The sequence below is a fragment of the Saccostrea cucullata genome, unplaced genomic scaffold, assembly GCF_032062105.1.
Source record: "Saccostrea cucullata isolate Sc308-1 unplaced genomic scaffold, CSIRO_AGI_Scuc_v1 ctg64, whole genome shotgun sequence".
Taxonomy (NCBI): Eukaryota; Metazoa; Mollusca; class Bivalvia; order Ostreida; family Ostreidae; genus Saccostrea; species Saccostrea cuccullata.
In genome coordinates this window covers 528,675-549,108 of record NW_026937285.1, presented here as the reverse complement: position 1 = coordinate 549,108, position 20,434 = coordinate 528,675, and the positions used below count along the sequence as shown (strand labels likewise).

At 33.4% G+C, this 20,434-nt stretch overlaps 1 protein-coding gene across 4 annotated transcripts; it reads left to right on the top strand.

Moving 5' to 3' along the window:
- The first annotated feature begins 1,187 nt into the window (after positions 1-1,187).
- On the top strand, positions 1,188-13,981 carry LOC134247737 (solute carrier family 53 member 1-like). 4 transcript variants are annotated; one of them, XM_062730096.1, is made up of 18 exons: positions 1,188-1,320; positions 1,536-1,623; positions 2,048-2,099; positions 2,233-2,334; positions 2,529-2,815; positions 4,653-4,754; positions 5,243-5,323; positions 5,839-5,917; positions 6,037-6,227; positions 6,622-6,801; positions 7,147-7,297; positions 7,384-7,584; positions 7,861-8,039; positions 8,465-8,601; positions 8,865-9,050; positions 9,326-9,340; positions 10,577-10,637; positions 11,171-13,981. In XM_062730096.1, the coding sequence occupies exons 2-18, from the start codon at positions 1,555-1,557 to the stop codon at positions 11,183-11,185; spliced, it is 2,088 nt and encodes a 695-aa protein (XP_062586080.1). In that variant the 5' UTR covers positions 1,188-1,320; positions 1,536-1,554; the 3' UTR covers positions 11,186-13,981. The 4 variants fall into 4 exon arrangements, with proteins under 4 accessions (XP_062586080.1, XP_062586082.1, XP_062586081.1 ...); XM_062730098.1 differs by lacking the exon at positions 9,326-9,340; XM_062730097.1 differs by lacking the exon at positions 10,577-10,637.
- Positions 13,982-20,434: the final 6,453 nt, after the last annotated feature.

Genomic DNA, 20,434 nt, shown 5'->3' with positions numbered 1-20,434 from the left:
ATATTTAATGAGATACGTCTCCTTTAAACGTCTGAAGCAAACCCCCGAGTGTTTGACTTGAGAAAATCGATAGAAAGTATTTACAAAGCTGTCCGATGATATATTACATAATGGTAAATCTTTTTAAAAATTTTAAATCGGTGGAGAAAATCATTCTGGGGGAAATATATAGCTGCTGCTATTTGAAATAATTTACTGAATACAATATCAATCATTCCAAAATACAAATTCACTGCAATCTTTAGGACTATTTGTTGATCTATGGACCAGTGATTGTCAGTGCATTCGAAAAGACGGTATCAGTCTTGAGGTCTCGCAGTCAGGTAAGTTGATACATGAGCTAGGTACTTAAACAGCTGTTAAATAAAGAAGTTCGGTAATTTTTTTTTCAAAATTATTCACAATTGACTTGCATGTCCAGATGTAACCTTTTATGTCTTTGAACATATAAGGGCCATTAATTTGATTCCTGCTTTGAACAACTCTAGCAATTTAAAAATTTTAGCCCATGATTTTTGTGATATTATAAATTCTAAACCAATGGCTTGGAGTTAGCTCAATTCACGCTCAGGCTTATTAATTTAGACTAAGTAAGGATTTCTAATTTCTTTAAGCAGGTGAAGGTGTGTGTGTGGGGGGGGGGGGGGGTGTCAACTACGAAGTGGGGAATGAGTTATCCCTTGCACTTAATTACTTTTAAAAATCTATCTACACATTGATCTAGAATCCAAAAAATCGTTGAAGACCTGTGCTTTAAAACTCTTTTTATTTTATTTTTTAATCATTGATCGAGATGGTAAATCAATGTAGTCTGGATAATCAAATGTTAAACTTCAATGGATCCCCCTCCTACAAGTGGGTATACGAAGTTATAGAAAGGAAAGGTATACAGTATAATACTATTTGACAAGAAAAGAACAGAGTTTATTAAAGATGCCAATGTTTGACACCCCCCCCCCCCGTACATTACTATAGAAAACAACTGTTTTATCTGTTTATAATTGAAGTTGTGATACCTCCTTAAAATAACGTCTGATGACCTTTTCTTAGCTTTTAAAAATCTTTTTAAGTCCCAAACCCTCACGTTATTAAACCAGTTTAAACTGAAACGGCTTCTGTATTCAGAAACAAAATGTGTTGTCTGCTTTTACCCCTTCCCTCTTTACACATGATTTGATGACGTTTTCCCCTTTGTAAACACAGATGTACAAGCAGCATATCAAAGAAGACTGGAAAGAAACACTTTAACCGTCTTGTACGGCAATGACCTAGACATATCAAGGACTACAACCTTCATCACAGATTATCTAATTGTTTTTGGTATGTGAAGAATTCAGTCTTATTAGCCACGAGTCGCAAAAGAGGATGTTGATTAATCTGCTACTGTCTCGATTTAGACTGACATTCTGTAGTAGCAGCTATATGGGTATAGGAGAACTTAGACTTTATCTTTATCTTTATATTGTATTTTTACTGGAGGGAGATGTATAATTGTTGCTTTATTTTAAAATATGTAGATGTACAATGTTTTGTAGATATAGTATTTGACCCAGGATGAAGTTTGCAGAGCATTTGGGAGCTCACATTACTCCTGAATGGAGAAAACAGTATATACAGTATGAGGTAAGAGGGATAAATATACATATTTGCATGCATCAACTAGATTTCCATGCATATTATTTAATAAAAATACAAAAATTTCAAATGATTGTTTTAACATTCTTATGATTGACAAGAAACAATTTGATTTTTCTCAATCTGAATATGAAGAGAAGCAGTAACTGTTGTTAAATAATTGAATGACTTTATGTTTATTTACTCTCTAAAGTAAGGGGCAGATGTAAAAACTGCATTTTTGTTTTTTCTTGGAAAAATTATGAAAAAGACACAATTTTAGCTCGTATTTTATACCAAGAAATTTATGCCTGTGAGGTAATTTTATGTTACATATGTGATATAGCAAAACTTCCACTCATATATGTATTGAAATTCATAATTCATGTACTTAAGAGCAAATGGTTAAAGAAAAGCTTGATATACATTTTAGGCAATGAAAGAAATGTTGTATGAAGCACAGGAGCAAGCACCATCTCCAGAAGGTAGGCATGGCATTTTAATTGAAGTATTTTACTGATATTTTAACATTCTTTACCCACAAACTGTTTTCATGTAATACAATTATTTTAGCATGCACAGATTTTTTTTCATATTAATTCTAAATTTTGATAAAAGTGACAGACGAAGCCACCATCCACAGATTTTTCGCTCGGTTTGATGAACGATTTTTCCAGTTCTGTGACAAAGAGCTATCCAAGATAAACACATTCTTTTATGGTAATTTTGAACTTTTGGATAATAGATTTGATATATACCTCTACATGCAATTTTGTAAAAAAAAAAATTGTGTATGAATTTGTTGTGAAATCTATTTTTGAACTACATGAACAGAGAAAAACCTGTTTGAAATGATTAAAATTAATCACTGCTTTTGGGAGGGAGAAATCATTGTTCACAATTTTTTTTAATAGAAAAAATATCAGAGGCCAACAGAAAATATGCCAGCTTAAAGGCAGAACTGGATGCTTACAATGAGCATGCCCACAAACCATCCACTTTGGGAGGTCTACGCCGCCGCAAGCGGGACGGGGTGTACGCTCTCTTCAAGGACAAGGAGAACCAAGGACTATCCCACGCACGCAAGCACAATGACCTGAAGCTGGCCTTCAGCGAATTCTACCTCAGTCTCATCCTGCTACAAAACTACCAAAACCTCAACTTCACAGGGTTCAGAAAGATTCTTAAGAAACATGACAAGGTACAATCTAATTAAAACTAGTGCTAATTGTATGTATGTATTTGAGACTTTAACAACATTACCCGGAAGTTTATTCAAGTTTTATCATTGCATGCTTGCACATGCGAATGCCTGTGCGTGATGATCATATCATTTTGTCTACACAATCCATATATTTTAATATACTAAAAATTAAAGTATTTAATCCAAAAGTAATAAAAAATACGCTCATTCAAGTGTATTTTTGATTTTGTTCATTTCACGTGCACGCACGTGCATACATGAGCACGGTGACCATACCTTCTTGTAGAAGTCCATTACATCTATCTTTGTTCTAAATCCCACCCCATATGGTTGAAAACCAAGGGCGTTATACCTGTTAAAAGTTACAGCCAATCAGATTGCAGCGCACGTACACGCACGTGTATGCATGTGCATGATGACAACCTTTCTTTTAATCCATTATATCTATTGTTCCAAATCCCATCCTGTTTGGTTTGAAACCAAGGGAGTTATAGCTGTTTAAAGTTTCAGCCAATCAGATTGCAGCGCACGTACATGCACGTGTATGCATGTGCATGGCGAATACTTTCTTGTAGAAGTCCATTTTATATATCTATGTTTCAAATCCCATCCTCTTTGGTTGAAAACCAAATGAGTTATAGCTATTTAAAGTTTAAGCCAATCAGATTGCAGCGCACGTGCATGCACGTGTTTTCATGATAATTGCTATATATCATATTGTAGGACATCCTAATGCATGGCTATGTTCAAGATTTCAAAGCATTTCGTCAAAAAACAAAAAAGATATTGAGATTTTTGTTTCAGCCAATCAGAACGAAGCGCACGTGCATGCGCGTGAGATCTTGCTATTTTGACCATGTCATTTTCTATGCTACTAATGTATCCTTATATTATGAGTTCTAAAGCATTTCATCAAAAATTTAAAAAGTTATATCTATATCAATTAAATCGGTCATTTATCATGTTGCACGTGCGCGCTCTTGCAAGCACGTGCGCACAAAATGACCTTCGCTCTAATTAAACTGACCCTAAAAACATTTCACCTTAGTCTGATGTGTAGTTTACAAGATCACTCGCGGGGAAGAAAAATTAAGAATAATAATAATAAGGTTTGTTCCCAAACTCCGAAAAAAATATTGGTTTGCCTTCTAAAAAATATCCCATAGAGGGACATGTCAGAGGTCAAATTCTATCAACCAATCATATCGTTGTCTGCAAAATCATCGTATATTTGTTGAAGGGAATAAGTCATTATTCTGTTGGAGAAGTGTTAGATGTTAGTGTAATGTGAATATCCAATTTTAATTAGATTGAACCAAGTACAACATAGTGAACATACTTGCTAAAAAAATTTCATATTTTCAGGGTGTCCTTTGTGGGATTATTTTGTTGGAGAAGTGTTGAGTAGGAATGAATGAAAAATTCTACATTTCTGGGTGTCATTATTTTGTGGGTGTCGTCATATCTTGAAAATATAAAAAAAAAATTACTCGTAAACCTCAATGAAATTTAATGATTTCACAGTATGTCTTTGGAACAAGTTTCCATTTGGTACAAGAAACTTTTATAAGCCTTAGATGATTGATCCAGCTAGCAGATCAGTATACATTTTAGAATATTTATTGGCATTCATTGATCTATGCATAACACATTGGTAAAATCAATATTTACCTAGAATACTGATTTACTAAATATGCAATGTTGAATTTTCTTATATTGTGGTTATTCAATAGGAAAAATCTGATTGTTTCATTGTGAGATTCAAAAATTGATTGCCTCATTCATAATTAATTGCTAATGACTGAAATGGATTTCTTTTTAAATGGTAATGTAGCTGATGCAGACACAGAGAGGAGCGGAATGGCGTCAGGGAAATGTAGAGATTGCCCCGTTTTATACCAACAAAGAGGTGGATCATCTGATCAAAGAGGTGGAGGTACGTAACACAGGGACTGAACACAAACAAGGATTTACATCCAGATAATGAAACAGGTTATCTAAAAACAAATCATTTGATTATCTAATGAGGAAAGCATAAACACTTACACACAGACCAGAGAAAAAAGAGAGAACAAAAAACAATTGACACCCCCCCCCTCCATAGAGTTTGCATACCCCCCCCCCCCCCAAAAAAAAAAGATTTTGCATAAAATATGTGTATGATTCACATATTTTATGTATAATTTCAAAGAAAGCAACAAAATGTTTTGAATGAGGGAAAGAAACAAAGTATGTACATGTATAAGTTAAATTGTTGTATTTTAAGTGATCAGATGAGGAATTTTAATATGAAGCAAGTTAGAGATATATGTGATAAAGTAAAGTTCTATCTGTACACAAACAAACTGATGTTCATATATGTAATGCTAATGTTTTTTCCCAATTTATACACCGAGGTATCCTCTGAATTTTTATTTTTTACAGCAAGTTGTAACAACAGATCTAGAGGGAGGAAATCGAAGTAAAGCAATGAAAAGGTTGAGGGTGCCTCCACTAGGAGAAAAGGTATGAACCAGTTATTATATAAAACAGTAAAATGCTTCAAGGTATCAGGTTCTTTAGAAGAAAAACATGTATCAGCCAGCTGAAATCAATTTGTTCATAGCTTAATAAGTTGCTTCTGTAACAAAAATATTTGCTTTTAATAGCTGCTTTTGTTTGTCAGATTAATTTTTCTTCACAACCCAGGTTTGTTTCTTATGTTTATGTTTGCTAAAAAGGTATTGGGTTTAAAATTTTTGAGAGCATGAATATTCATATGATAATTTAAATGTAAATGTACATGTTTTGTAACCAATTATTTGCATAGCTTTTAACTAGTTGGGTTTAGATGGTTATAGGAGCATGTTCTGAAAATGGTGAAAAGTAAAAATGGAGTGCAGTGTTTATTGAAATTGTACAAATTTCACAAAGACCTACCAATTTCTTTTAAAGAAATTTTTTTTTTTTTTTTTTTTTTTTTTTTAAAAAAGGACACAATAGAAATGTGCACATTTTAAACTTCTTGTGAATTTTTTCAGCAAAATCCATGGACTACATTCCGAGTTGGCTTATTCTCAGGTTGTTTTCTGGTATTAATTGTCTGTATTGTCCTTACTGGTAAGTAAGACCTGAAATGCCATCAGTTTTATAATATTTGCTATGAATTTAAAAATATTGCAAAAATTGAAAGAAAATTTTGATATTCTGTCCATAATTTTTTTTCCCTTCCTTTACAGCTGTTTTTCCAATTGACACCAGCATACAATGGGACACATCAGTACACATGTACCGGGGACTATTCCTGGTCATCCTCATGATATTCCTCCTTGGCATTAATACGTATGGCTGGAGGTCATCAGGGGTCAACCATGTACTCATATTTGAGATTGATCCAAGACATCACTTATCTCACCAACAGTTATTAGAGGTACTTAACTTAATATATAAATAACATTGGTCCTGACAAAATTCCAGATTGTAACACATTTTAAACAATTAAATGTTCAATAAAAAAAGGCCACAAAGTCATAATAGGCAAGGTTTCTGAATCCACAATCATAATCTTGATTTTTAGACAAGTTTCAATATACTCTCAGAAGTAGTGAAAATTATTCATACTCTTGCTCATATTTAAAAAAAATGATCATTTGTCTCAAAGTTTATAAAAGACCACAATACCCTGAAATTTTTGTTCTAAAAATACATTTGTAATAACTAAAAAGTACAATAAAAATTGGATTCAGAGATACTCTGGGAACAAAAAATGGTGCTTGTAGACTTCATAAGGATTATAAATTAAAAAAATGGATTTTTTTTTACAGCTGGCAGCATTTCTAGCAGTGTTGTGGGCCCTCAATGTCCTAGCATTCCTGTACAGTAAATTCCTCCATATCCCTCCCTATGCCTGTCCCCTGGCCCTGGTTGTATTCCTCATTCTGTATCTCATCAATCCATTCCGAATTCTCCACTACAGCTCAAGGATGTGGCTGCTGAAAATATTGGTAAGATATAAGCCATCCTGGGGATATTATAGTTATATCAAATACAAGCACTGTCAGTAATTTTTACAACATAGCAGACTGTAAACTGAAAAATAAATGACTGTAAACTGAAAAATAATTGACTGTAAATTAAAAATAACTGGCTGTAAATTGACAAATAACTTGATGTAAATTGAAGAAGGACTGGCTGTAAATTGCAAATCCTGACATTGTTTTGAGGAGTTTTATGCAGGTTAATGAATAATAATATTTTGATTTTCACATGTAGGAACATGTACCTTCATGTCCATGTATTATACAAATAAGTGAACAAGCAATTTATTTAGCGCTTTTATTTTATTGTAGTTCCATATTTTAACTGCACCTTTTCACCATGTGGGCTTTGCTGATTTCTGGCTGGCTGACCAGTTAAACAGTCTTAGCACAGTATTACTGGACTTTGAATACATGATTTGTTTCTATGGTTTTGAAGTGGACTGGTTGCCAAATCCTGATAGTATGTATTCCTGTATTATTGTTTTAGATCTCTTACACACAGTATTCATCAAGATCATTATAATTATTATTCACTTTTTATTCCAGAATCAAAAATTTGTTCAAGAAATGTTTATGCAGTTGCCATTCGTGCCGTAATCAGCTGTCTGCCAGCGTGGTGGCGATTTGCTCAGTGTTTACGGCGTTACCGTGACACCAGACTAGCATTTCCTCATTTAGTGAATGCTGGGAAATATTCCACGACATTCTTTAATGTTTTGTTTGCTACACTTTATAAAGTAGAAACAGGTCAGTTATTATCTCTCTGAACTTTGTTTGTGTGTGTGTGTGTGTTGGGGGGGGGGAGGGGAGGGATGCTTTGAGTCATTATCTTTTCCTCTTTTGTCTGAGTACGTGTTACATATTTAATATCATGACATTGAAATAGGGGAACATTAGAAGATCTGATTTTTAGAATAAACATCCCAATAAATGAATATATACACATTGTATATTTTACTGTAAAAACTTTTTAATATTACACCTGCACAGTATGTATCATTAAGATATCCATTTGTATTTCAGTGGTAAATAATAACACAGATTCCATCCAGAACCATTCTTTCTTTTATCTGTGGATAACATTCGCCATCATAAGTTCCTGTTACACGTTAACCTGGGACCTCAAAATGGATTGGGGTTTACTTGACTCCAACGCAGGGGAAAACCGATTTCTCCGAGAGGAGATTGTTTATGCCTATAAGGTAACACCAGTAATCCTTGCCTGTATGCTTGTCTGTGCTTTCTTACTCAGACAGTTCTTCATCTTTTGTTTTTAAATGAACTATACACTGACTGTAGAAAAGAAGTTGCTTTCAGTTCACTCCCTTTGTATAATTTTCCAGGGGACATGTTAAGATGTACCAAACCAAATCATTTGAGGCATTATTTAGCAATTTTGTAAACTCTTGGATTAATAAATGTGGGGGAAACTTAAATTTGAAGTAAAATAATTTTATGAGATCTATTGACAACTGGAATGGTTGGCTTTTGAAAATGTAATAAAATACCTGCATTTAAATATGTTGTGCTCTTTATGGGTCTTTATATGGAATAATGTGATAGTGCTTATGTATGTCTTGCTAGCATAGAGACAGTAAAATTTATGGCATCATGTTTTGTATTCCAGGCCTACTATTATTTTGCTATCATTGAGGACTCCATTCTAAGATTTGTGTGGACTCTACATGTCTCATTAGGAGAAGGGATTCTTTTTAATCAGAAGGAGGCATTGGTAACAATATTGGCATCTTTTGAAGTATTTAGGTAAGTCTAACTGGAGCTAGCACTAGGGACAGAAAATTGGATTTGGATGAAACTTTTAAGTTTTTAATTAAAAGTCATTGGTTGATAAATGACAAGGGGCAAAAGTTTCTGCGGGTACCCAAATAGAAATGTAAATGTTAGCGTACCAATATACCAGAACAAACCAGTGAGTCATACAGAAATGTTAATGAAAAGCTGTACACTTGCATTGATCAAAAACTACATGAATGTTGTAAAGTAAAAAAAAAATTCTTGTTAAACAGGAGATTTGTGTGGAATTTTTTCCGACTGGAAAATGAGCATCTCAACAACTGTGGACAGTTCCGAGCGGTGCGGGACATTTCTATCGCTCCGATAGATTCTAGTGACCAGAACCAGCTGGAGGAAATGATGGACGAGGACGACGGAGTGTTTACGTATCGCAGCGAGAAACGGAAATTACTCTCCAGGTAAGATTTTTACAGGAACCGGGGCCGGTGTATACAGATACATATATCTTTTTCTTTTGGTGAATTTTTTTTAATCTTTTTTCTTCTAACAAATTTTAGTGCATTTTTGTTTGGCATTACTAAAATGTTTATCTTGCATCAAAAAATTTAATTTTGAAATAATTCATGTACGGCTAGTTTGCTTTTACATGTAAATTACGTACATGTACCAGACAGTCTGATAAGGTGTGGCCAGTAAAATATTAAATTTTTACGTTGATGAATTTTTCTTCCAGTCAGCACAGAAGGAGGTACAGTTATCTATAAAGTGAAGCATGAAAAGCATGCTTTAATATTTACAAAATAACTGTTGTATGCTTAGAGGTCGTAACAAGCATTGCAACATAGGGTACTAATTTTTATCAAGCCCTTGGCTCTGCAGCCAAATGCATTTGTTGCCATATTATTTTTAGCCTGAGATATAAAAAGAGTGGATGCACCTTAAAAGTTTTGCATGAAGTTATCTAGAAGTCAAGCTTTCCTGCATTTTAAAATTTATTTGGGGCAATTTTCTTAGAGTCATAGCTTTCATAATATACCATAACATGAAGCAGTATTACAAAGTATAGTTACATATAATTACCGGTATGTTTAGTTCAGCAGATATTTCCAGAATTTTGTCATATGCTTGAATATGATAATATAGTGTTCATAGAGCCCATGCTGTGCATGCATGTGTACATATATATGTGGTAGATAAAAATCGGCACATTTTGGTGAAGGTAATTGCAGGGTATTTTATCATTAAATTGGGGGAAAAATTTGACAATTTTTAGCACCTATAAATTTTGGATAGCCGTTTCCATCTTTTGATAAGAAAATAGATTTCTTTTCATTAATTTTTCAAGTATGTTTACATTTATATTCCTTGATAGTTATATACATATACATTGTAGTTGGGTATCAGCCCCTAAACCTAAAGCCTGAAGGTAGGCCCGGGTAGAACTGACTGTTGATCATTGTTATAGGTTCAATTTAGGAGTGAAGTAGTCAAATTTTTAAATAATACTTATATTTTGATGTTAGGTTTAACATTTATTTTGTATAAAAGTAGGGTTAAATTGTTTCCTTGTTGTCAATGTAGAATTATTTAATTTTTATTCTAATCTTAATCTTCAAGTCAGAAGAATATATACCCCAAAACTGAAAAAAAAAATCATCAATTGTGTAGAATCCTCTTGAATACATTTTCTTGAAACTTTTTTTTTTGTGAAATAACTCAAGATTTGATATGCATTTACCATTTATTGTTGTTTCTAATACTGTGTATAGATTAACATAACATGTCAAGCCTGGAATGTCAATGACTGAATGTTGTGGATTGGATGTTTTATGATTTGAATAGCCAGCTTTGAATGGTTAGATGTTGCATGTATTGCAGTGGGCAGTGATTAGAAATGTGTGCTTTTATAACTGTTTTTACTACCACATTATAGCATCAACCAACTGTGATTGTTGTGATAAATTAAGTACTCATTTTTTTCCAGTAAAAGCTCGGCATCGCTACGAACTCGACGATCCTCTGCCCTCTTACGTTTCATGGACCCGGTAGGCCTGTTCTATTCTGTCTGCATGAAATAATTTACTCTCTTTTCATTTTTAATTATTGAAATTCTTCTTCCACTACTAGTTCTCCATATGTTTTTTTCTCATGAATCAGGTAACAGAATCGAAATTTGTTAAGAAATACATGTATGTTTTAAAAATCTTTATTGACACATTTGAAAAAAAATATGACTTACATGTAGATATTGTAATGTTTTATCAATTAATATCACTTATCATGACAATGGATGTAAGGCTTACGTATTTGATGAATACATTTCTGATTCTTTGGTTGAAAGCTGCTTTGAAAGGCTTTTTTGCTTTGAAAAAAAGCTTATTCAGTTTTTGTAGAGAGTGAATTGCTTATCTATAAAGTAGACGTAGATAGATATTGTTGATTTTTTAATGTCCAGATTTCTAGGAAAATAGGAGCAACTTTCAGACCCATATAACCATGTAAGTGTGTTTTTGGTAAATATAGATTATTTAATTAGATTATTATTTAATCTTTTGTCTTTTTTTCACCTTTTTTTCAGTCGAAAGAAGGATAAACATGATGAAGAGACTACTAAAATCAAGTGGAACTTCAAGGGTGTGTGAAACTATATATGTTTCCAACATTTCAACCAGACTGACCCACTCTATAGAAAAAACAGAGATTTGATGTGTTCAGGGGTGAAAGGTCGAGAGATTTTTTCTGTGATAAGTACTGCTTGTGATATGAATGTGTATACATGTAGTTGAGTAAGGATGAATGTACTGCTTTTGTGAAGAGATGCTATAAAAAAGAAAATTTGTTATAATTTTCAGGTAAAGATGGTATAATTCTTTCATCTTATTTTTTAGTGACCAACTTTAACAATTCCCAGACCTTGCTATTATTCCTTTAAATGAAAAAGGATTTCTTTCTTAGCTTTAATTTTGTCAAATGTCTTTAATTTGTTAAGGTCTTTTCAGACAGTTAAGTCATTATTATTTGTTATACATTTCTTAAGCATTTAATAGCACCAGATACATGTAGTTATTATGAAATTAGGATCTCAAATGGAAATTCTCTGCCCCCCTCCCAGCAATTTTTTGTAAAATTGTAAATCATGTGATACTTGTAATACAGTAGGTAAACTGGTTTGAATTGATGTGAGTCAATTACATTTAGTACATATGTACTAAATTTGTTCCTACTTTGATGTTTTGACAAATGGAAAAACATTTCTTTTTCTACTTAAATATGAATTTTACATGTACTTACAATGTAGATGATTTTGTGATTTCTTTTAATTCTTTTAATTCACCTCAGTGAGGTCAGCATGATAAAATTTACCATTACTGTGATTATTCTTGGGTGAGTGATTCTACATTGGTCCTGGCCCATGGATGAAATTAGAGTTGAATGTACAATGAACTGCCAAACAATTTTTTTCCATTTTCATACCCAACTGTGGTCAGCCCTAATCATTGAATGAAGATTAATAGAGAGCCAGACTAACAGAAAGACTTTTTGACGTGAGTTGCAAAAAAGTCTTTGATAGTACATGTATTGCATGTATATAGCTCATTTCTTTTTTCCCTTTTCATTTCTCTCTTTCAAAAATTTTGTACTTACCAGGCATTGTAGGTACTATAAAACATAATACCAGACTTGTATTAAAATTATTATTTTGTTTAGTTTACACTTATGTTGTTATTACCTCAGTTGGATCTGAGAACCAGGTATTTTTCTTTGTTGATATTTTATAAAAAATATGTTTACAGAACATGCAGCATACATGTATGTTTAAAAATATCTATTTGTTTGATGTAAAATGTTAAAGATTTCAATTGAGTATTTTATTTGTATTTTATTTTCCAGAAACATTTTAATTAATCAGATTTGTTTTAATTATATAAACATGCATGTATTCAATATAGTTGTACAGTACATGTATATGAATAGCAAGTAATAAATAACAATGGGAGTAGAATGTTGTATTGTTTGTAGTAACAGTAAAACTCGCTTATAATGAAGTCACTGGGACTCATGAATTTACTTCGCTATACCTGTAATTTGTTATGTTCGTACAAGAAATTCGTAAAATTGATATAGCTTAGGATTCAAGATAACTTCCCTATATCCATGAAATTGCAATAACCGTGTACAAACTAAATGAGTTTTACTGTATATTGTGACTAGGCTTTGAAATACATGTGTACATGTATAAGTACATGAACTGTATGTACCAGGTAATAATTTTACACACTTATATTAACTGTATTATATTTGTTAAACTATGTATTCTGATCCACTTGAAACAGGTCAGTATTTCAAATCAGTATAGTTATGTGCAACGAATTCCAAGATTCCATGACCAGCCAAAATTGCTGTTATTTATTCAATCCAGTCTGTTATGTATTATTTCTCCGCAATACTTAATTGAAAAAATCATATCTGTATTACAATTGTGATTTTAAGATTAGTACATGTAAAAACATCCATAGCAAAGGGTCCCAGTTATACATGTATATGTCAACATTTATATGACTGTGTGAAATATCCGCTAGATGTAAAACAGTTTTTAGATTTTTTAAAATTATAAAATAGGATAACTGTTAGTCTTAGCAGTCCGGTTCTTGACTTTGCAATTGGCAAATAAAAAAGTTTGCATATTATACGTGGTTTACAGTGACTATAAGCTTGATTTTATGTGGTTGTCCTCTGATTTATTAATCAGATTATATTAGTTAATAATTTTCTTTTCTGTGATCTAGGACTTTTCAATGTTTGACCATTTGTCTATGTTTATAAAAATTTGGTGCTGATGTACTTGTCTCTTGTTATAGAAAATTAGTTGTGATTCCCCACCTTCCTGTAATAGAATGACCATTTGATTTGGAGGGGGGGATGCTGGCTGGCAGGTTTTAAAGATAAAGAATAAACACCCATACCCCCTCAAAATAGAGTTTTGGATATTGACAGTTTCTGCCAAACTTTTTTCATCAAAGAAGAAATTAAATAATCTGCCCTTGATCATCTAGAAAGGAAATAATCTACATTTAATCTTGACTTATGAACACAAAAATAAGTAACTCTCCTCCTTCAGAATCAAATCAAGTGGTCGTCCACTTTATAGTATTGAACAGAACTCCTACATTTGATGCATAATATAAAAAAAAAATAATAAATGCCAGTTGATTTGTTTCTAGTCAAACATGTCAAGGTTAGAGCAATATATATGTAACTTTTTTATGTTGTTGAAAATTGTCCATCTGCAAAAAGTGCTAAATACTGCTTGCTGTGTCTTATTGAAGTTCATGTGAAATTTCAAAACATATACATATTCAAAACCCAAATAAATCTTTAATTAATAAGACAGTTTGTGTTATTATTTAACAGGAACAGATTTCAAATATGTGATGTTGTCATTGTATGTTGATATAAACTTGCATCATGTGCACATTTCCAGTTTGTTTAAATTGCTGGTCCAGTTTCAACTAACTTTTGTGTAGGTACATTCAAAAATGCAATTTTGAATATAAAAACTTCAAACTAGTTCTTCATCACAAAAATGTGATTAAAATCCAGCATCTGAAAAATACCTGATGATCATTTGAAGTTTGGTTTATATAAGCCTTATAGTTTCCGGTAATAGAACTGCACCCATAACTTTTACCTGGTCCCTGGAAAATGTATGTTGAATTCAGCATCCGGAGCAAATCCATTAGTGTGCATGATGTATCCAAAAACATAAAAATTGATGCATTTTCAAAAACTTTCTTTTTTACATCTGGATTTCAAGCAGTCGCATGTACAGTGTTGGCATGATTATTACATGTAAATGAATAATTCGTTTACCAAAGCTTTGAAGTCTATTGCTGGGGGGTCAGAAGTTCTGGAGTAATTCAATATAACTGTAAATTTCAAAAGTAGGTGACTGTGAACTAGTTTTTGGTTGATGTTCTCTGTGGACCCGAGGTGCAACAACTGACAAAGTTTGATGATTCTAGACAATAATTTCCTAAGATTTTTAGATATTTTAAATATAGCCATTACATTTCAAAAAATGTTAACCTGCTCCAAAAACATGACCTACTTTTTAAATTGCAGCATCTGAAACTTCTAGTACAATGAAACACACTAGAAGCATCTTCCATGCATGTCTAATCAATATAAGACATCAAAAAGAAAACTGCTCAAAAAACTTTCATGATTCTAAGCCAATAATAACGTTGAGATAAAAATTGATGCATTTAAACTTTTTTACATCTGGATTTCAAGTAGTTGGCATGATTATTACATGTAAAAGAATAATTCTTTAGTTTTCTATTGCTTGACATTGTTCAATATAACTGTAAATTTCAAAAGTAGGTGACTGTGAACTAGTTTTTGGTTGATGTTCTCTGTGGACCGGAGGTGCATAAACCGACAAAGTTTGATGATTCTAAGCCAGTAATTAACTGAAATATTTGAATATATCCATAAACTCTCAAAAGTAGGTCACCGTGACCTACTCTTAGGTTGACGTTCTCCAAGGACCCGACATACTCAACTACCAAAGTCTGATGATTCTAAGCCAATAATTATCTACAGCCATAACATTTCAAAAAGTAGGTCAATGTTTTTTTAGTTGACATTGTCCGAGGACCCAGGATGCATCAACTTACAAAGTTTGATGTTCATATTTCTGAAAGTATCCAAGATATGCACTTTAAACAATTTGAGAACAAATGCCTGCAAAGTTTAAAAAGTATGTCATTGTGACCTACTTTTCAATAAATATATTTCAAGGCCCCAAGGTGCATCAACTTACAAAGTTTGCTGATTTAAAGCTCTCAATAATTATTTAAATGTTTTAGAAAAAATCATTTCAAAAAGTAGGTCAAGGTGACGCATTTTTAAGTTGACATTGTTTGAGGACACAAGATGCATCAACTGACAAAGTTTGAAGATCATAGGTCTTAATGTGTCCAAAATATGCCTCCAAATCAATTTGAAAAAAAAAAATGAATGCCCGCAAAATTCAAAAAGTAGGTCACGGTGACCTACCGGTGACCTACCTTTGACTTAACATGATGTGAAACCCTTAGATTCAAAATAGGTCACCATTACCTACTTTTGACAATTTATGGCTATATTCAAATATTCTTCGGTCCTAACTGACTAAGAATCAATAAACTTTGTCAGTTGAGATATTTTAGGGTCTTGGAATATGCTTACTAAAACGTTGATCACTGTGACCTTAAGATTTTGTCTTTTGTCTTTTGTCTGTAAGATTTTGAAATCTTATGGCTATATGTGAACATTTAAGATAATAAGAAAATTCGAATCATAACACTGTCAGTTGATTCATCCTGGGTTTTCAGAGTGTTTTAACCAAAATGTAGGTCATGATGACTTACTTTTGGAATTTTTAAGGCAAACTTCCCACACCTTTTTATTAAAATAGAACAAGCAAATTCAAAGAATTGTGGTTCCCCGCTTTCGGTGTCTTTGTGGGTGAGATGTCATTTTTTAAGACATATTGTGTCAAATATGAACGCCCTATCATACATCATTTAGAAACAATCACCGAAGTTTAATTCTTTAAAAATAAGGCCAATCGTGAAGGTCAAGGTCAAGGGGTAAGAAATCATAGCATTCTCGGAAATACCTTGCCACGGGTAATGCAGATATAAAAAAATATGAAAGTCCTATCTCTTCTCAATAAAAAGTTATAAGGAACAAGATGTGTTTGTGAAACACTGATGCCCCCGTATGGCAACATAGCGAAGATTAAACTTTTCTTAATTGCAAATTAAATATATTGGTGCCCAAATGTATTAAATAATTGATGTATAAAAGCCCTAGCCCTTACCGTTCAAAAGTTATGGCCAAGGTTAACATTTTTTCATTAGTACGTAAATCTCAAGGTCAATGTCAAAAGGTAAAAGTTGTTGATATACAATGAAAGGTCTTGCCACAAAAAATATATATATGAAATATGATTTTTTTTTGTGACGGACGGATAGACTGACAGACGAATGAGATTTAAAGTCCTAGTATCTACCGTTCAAAGTATATGGCTACGGTTAAAGTTGTTAAAAAGAAGATTAAACTCCAAGATCAAGGTCAAAGGGTCAAATTTCTTTATTCAATGAAAGGTCTTGTCACAAGAATTGAATATCTGAAGTATGAAAGCCCAAGCCCTAACCCTTCAAAATTTATGGTCAAGTTTGTTTTTACAAGTAGGTCAAACTTCAAGGTCAAGGTCAAAGTTCTTGCTATCCAATGAAAGGTCTTCTCACAAGGATTACATATGTGAAATATGAAAGCCCTAGCCCTTTCTGTTAAAAAGTTATGGCCAAGGTTAAATTTTTTTCATAAGTACGTAAATTTCCAAGGTCAAGGTCAAAAGTTCAATGTTGTTGGTATCCAATGGTCTTGCCACAAAAAATACCGGGTATATAGATATGAAATGTGAAAGTCCTAGTATCTACCATTCAAGAGTTATGGCCAAAGTAAAAGTTTGGAATTTTTGTGTTAAAGTGGGTCAAACTCCAAGGTCACGGTCAAATTTGGAATTACCTAAAGAAAAGTCTTGTCACAGGGAATACATATGTGAAATATGAAAGTCATAGCTCCGCTAAATCAAAATTTATGGACAAGGTTAAAGTTTTTGTGACCGACGGACAGACCGACAGACGAATGAGATTTAATGTCCCCTCGCTTTCGCGAAAGGGGGGGGGGGCAAAAATTGGTTTTCTGACGAACACCAAATTTTTTATTTTCAGTAAAAATTGTGTGGAAAGATACTTTATCTGAAAAAAAAAACGTAAAGTCTCCAAATAGAAGTGATAGCTAAGTAGTACAATTTATCAGAAGAGCAATTCAAGGCCCTTGGACATTTTGTTTCACAAATTCACGACTTCTATTGTATTTTCGCTACGTGTACCTAACTTTGTTTCCAACACTTCAAAATTATTTGATGACAGTAAATATAAATTTTATGATCAATTTTGTTTTTCATGACACCCGCATTTATACATATATTCAGGGATCTATATACTAATTTAGTATATTGATACTGATCTATTTTACCATTGCTTGTCTCATGAATAGGACTGGCGAGAGTAAAACAGATTAATCTGGACGCTGAACCTAGATTTCACATTTATTTATATATGTATCTACCAATTACATGTACTAAGGTACGTTTTCGTAATCCAATCCGGACGATTTTCTCAGGAACACGGGTCCAGATTAACGAGGTTCCACTAAACTGTCATATCCGAATTTATATCCAAGGCAAATAGACAATTTAACAAAGCTCGACTGTATTATTATCATTCCCTAACTTATATTAAAGACAAACTGGCATATTAAAGAGACTCAACTGTTTGTTTTTCCATTTGATAATTTTATGATAGAATGTTCAGTTTCGAAATACGCAAAGACGTCCACTTCTGGATAATACATGGCTATTAACATTTCCATAATACAAGACCTTGACCCACGATAAGACAGCCCCTGGTGTTCCCATGAAAATGTACGGAGTTGGCGTATTACTTCTGTTGTCGGGGACCTGGGGAGCTGTGGTCCAAAAACGGGCAAGTTAGTAAAATAAATCGTCGAGGCAATTTTTTTTGACTTAAAAGTAATTTGACTGGACGGATATATCCGAATCTTTCTTAAATTTTTCATCGTTTACTTATTACTACTATAGCTTAACGCCCTTTCATTTTGCGTTACAATGGGGAAAAATACACCCCCATCCCCCACCCACCACCCAGTCATAATAGACTTTTTATAACAAAAGAATCTTTTATTTAATATAATAAAGTGTTCTTTGATGAAGTGATGTAACAATCAAAGCCCAAGTTTTTTTGTATCCTCTGCCAGATTTGAATCTGTATTTGCACAGAAGTCGGAACCGGGGGGGGGGGGGGGGGGGGGCTGGGCTGGGGCATAGCTTTTATATTTTTTAGGTCCTCATTTCGACCATGGCCACACCATTGGTCAAGTGAACAGCCACACCGTACGAGAGGAGTCGGGTCTGTGTGCCAGCAGACGACACACCAACATCCTGTACACGCATAACGACTCTGGCGATAGTGCTCGATTTTACGCTCTTGACGCCACGACAGCCGAGTTACAATGAAGCGCATTGAAGTGGTAACATTTTCCGTTTGGATGAAAAGTTCTGAGTCATGTTTTGAACGTCAATTATAACATACTGACACGCCCATATTTTTAGAAATGGATATAGCAATATGGTGAGTTTTACGGACAATTCTATTTGAGCTGGACATGTCACTAAATTATCTTTAAAAAAAACCTAAAAGAGAGAGTTACATTTCTGTAAAAAATATGCAGTGAACTGTTTTCAACTTATCATGTCTATGTGTTTCCAGAGAGTTTCGAGACTGTTTACTGGTGTTTATTTAGAGATCTATATCTTATACAGTTGTATGAAATTAATATCATAGTGTCTTTTAAAATACCAGTACATTGGCAGCAATGCGCTTCATTGTTTCACCGTAGAACAACGTTGTCTTTATAGCATGTGTCCTATTTGCTGGACATGTCTAAAGTATTTAAAAAACACTCAATTGCATTTCAACAAAAAATATGTGAGTGAACTGTTTTCTTTGCTCTGTACCTGTGTTTTCAGAGAGTTTGAGACTTCTGGCTGAATATTTAGAGATCTATATCTTATGAAATTAATATCATAGATCTTTTATGGTGAGGGAACCACCAAGTATCCATGACAAAACTCTACATATTGGCGTATTGGCGAAACACTGGTGGAGAGAATTCTTTATGGTAAGTTGTAAAGCACTGGTTGATAATGGACAGGAACATCTTAAAGTTCATTGTTTTCTATTGCTTCATGCCAATTTTTGTTACGTGTTCGATTAATCTTTCTCTTAGTTACATTTTCCATTTTGAACAGATGGGAAGAACACAACGCAGAAACATTAATGGTAGATCCGCAAGGAGAGCTCTATATTATCTCAAAGGTTGACGGAGGAAGGGGGAAATTATATCATATCCCCAAAGAAGCATGGGTGGAATCCTCCCATCGCTATCACCTGACGGGAGGGCGGGAAATACCAACCCCCGATCACGGGAGGGGCCCGGTAGCGGGTGACATTTCCCCAAACGGCCAGGAGGTCCTTATCAAGACCTATCACAAGATTTACTACTGGAATGTTGGGGATAATCGGGACTATATGAGCGCTTTAATGCACTCTCCGACACAGGTCCCATACATCAGTGAACACCAGGGAGAATCCGTTTGCTGGGAAGCTAATGGGAGCGGTTATTATACAATTAGTGAGGGGACATCAGAAGCATTACATTATCATAAACGACTATCGTGATTTATTTAAATTGCACACTGTATTGAATTTTAAATTGCACACTGTATTTAATTTTGAATTAAATGAAATCGTGTGTTGGTTTTCATAGAAGAGAGTGGAATCAATGTTAACAATTTATGTTATCTTTATTGAACAATGACTACAACTTTAGAGGTACCGTACTGTTGGAAATTTTTAGTGACACGGTTTGTCCATAAAAACCGGTGGTTTATTTTTAGCGATATGTAATTTTAGTAATTTTAAAATGTTAAATTATAAATAAAACGCAATTAATATGAAAGATATTCAGCTAAATCTCTCTAATTATGTCAAAATCAAATCCTCGCTAAAAATTCTGCTTATACGTATGAACCATTTTCGAGTTTCCGTCGAATTTCTGCAGACGCAAGTCTGACTAGCACCCAAAGACCTTATGAACTTGAGTTTGACACACTTTTAGACAAAAATTCCAAACTTTTACTTTG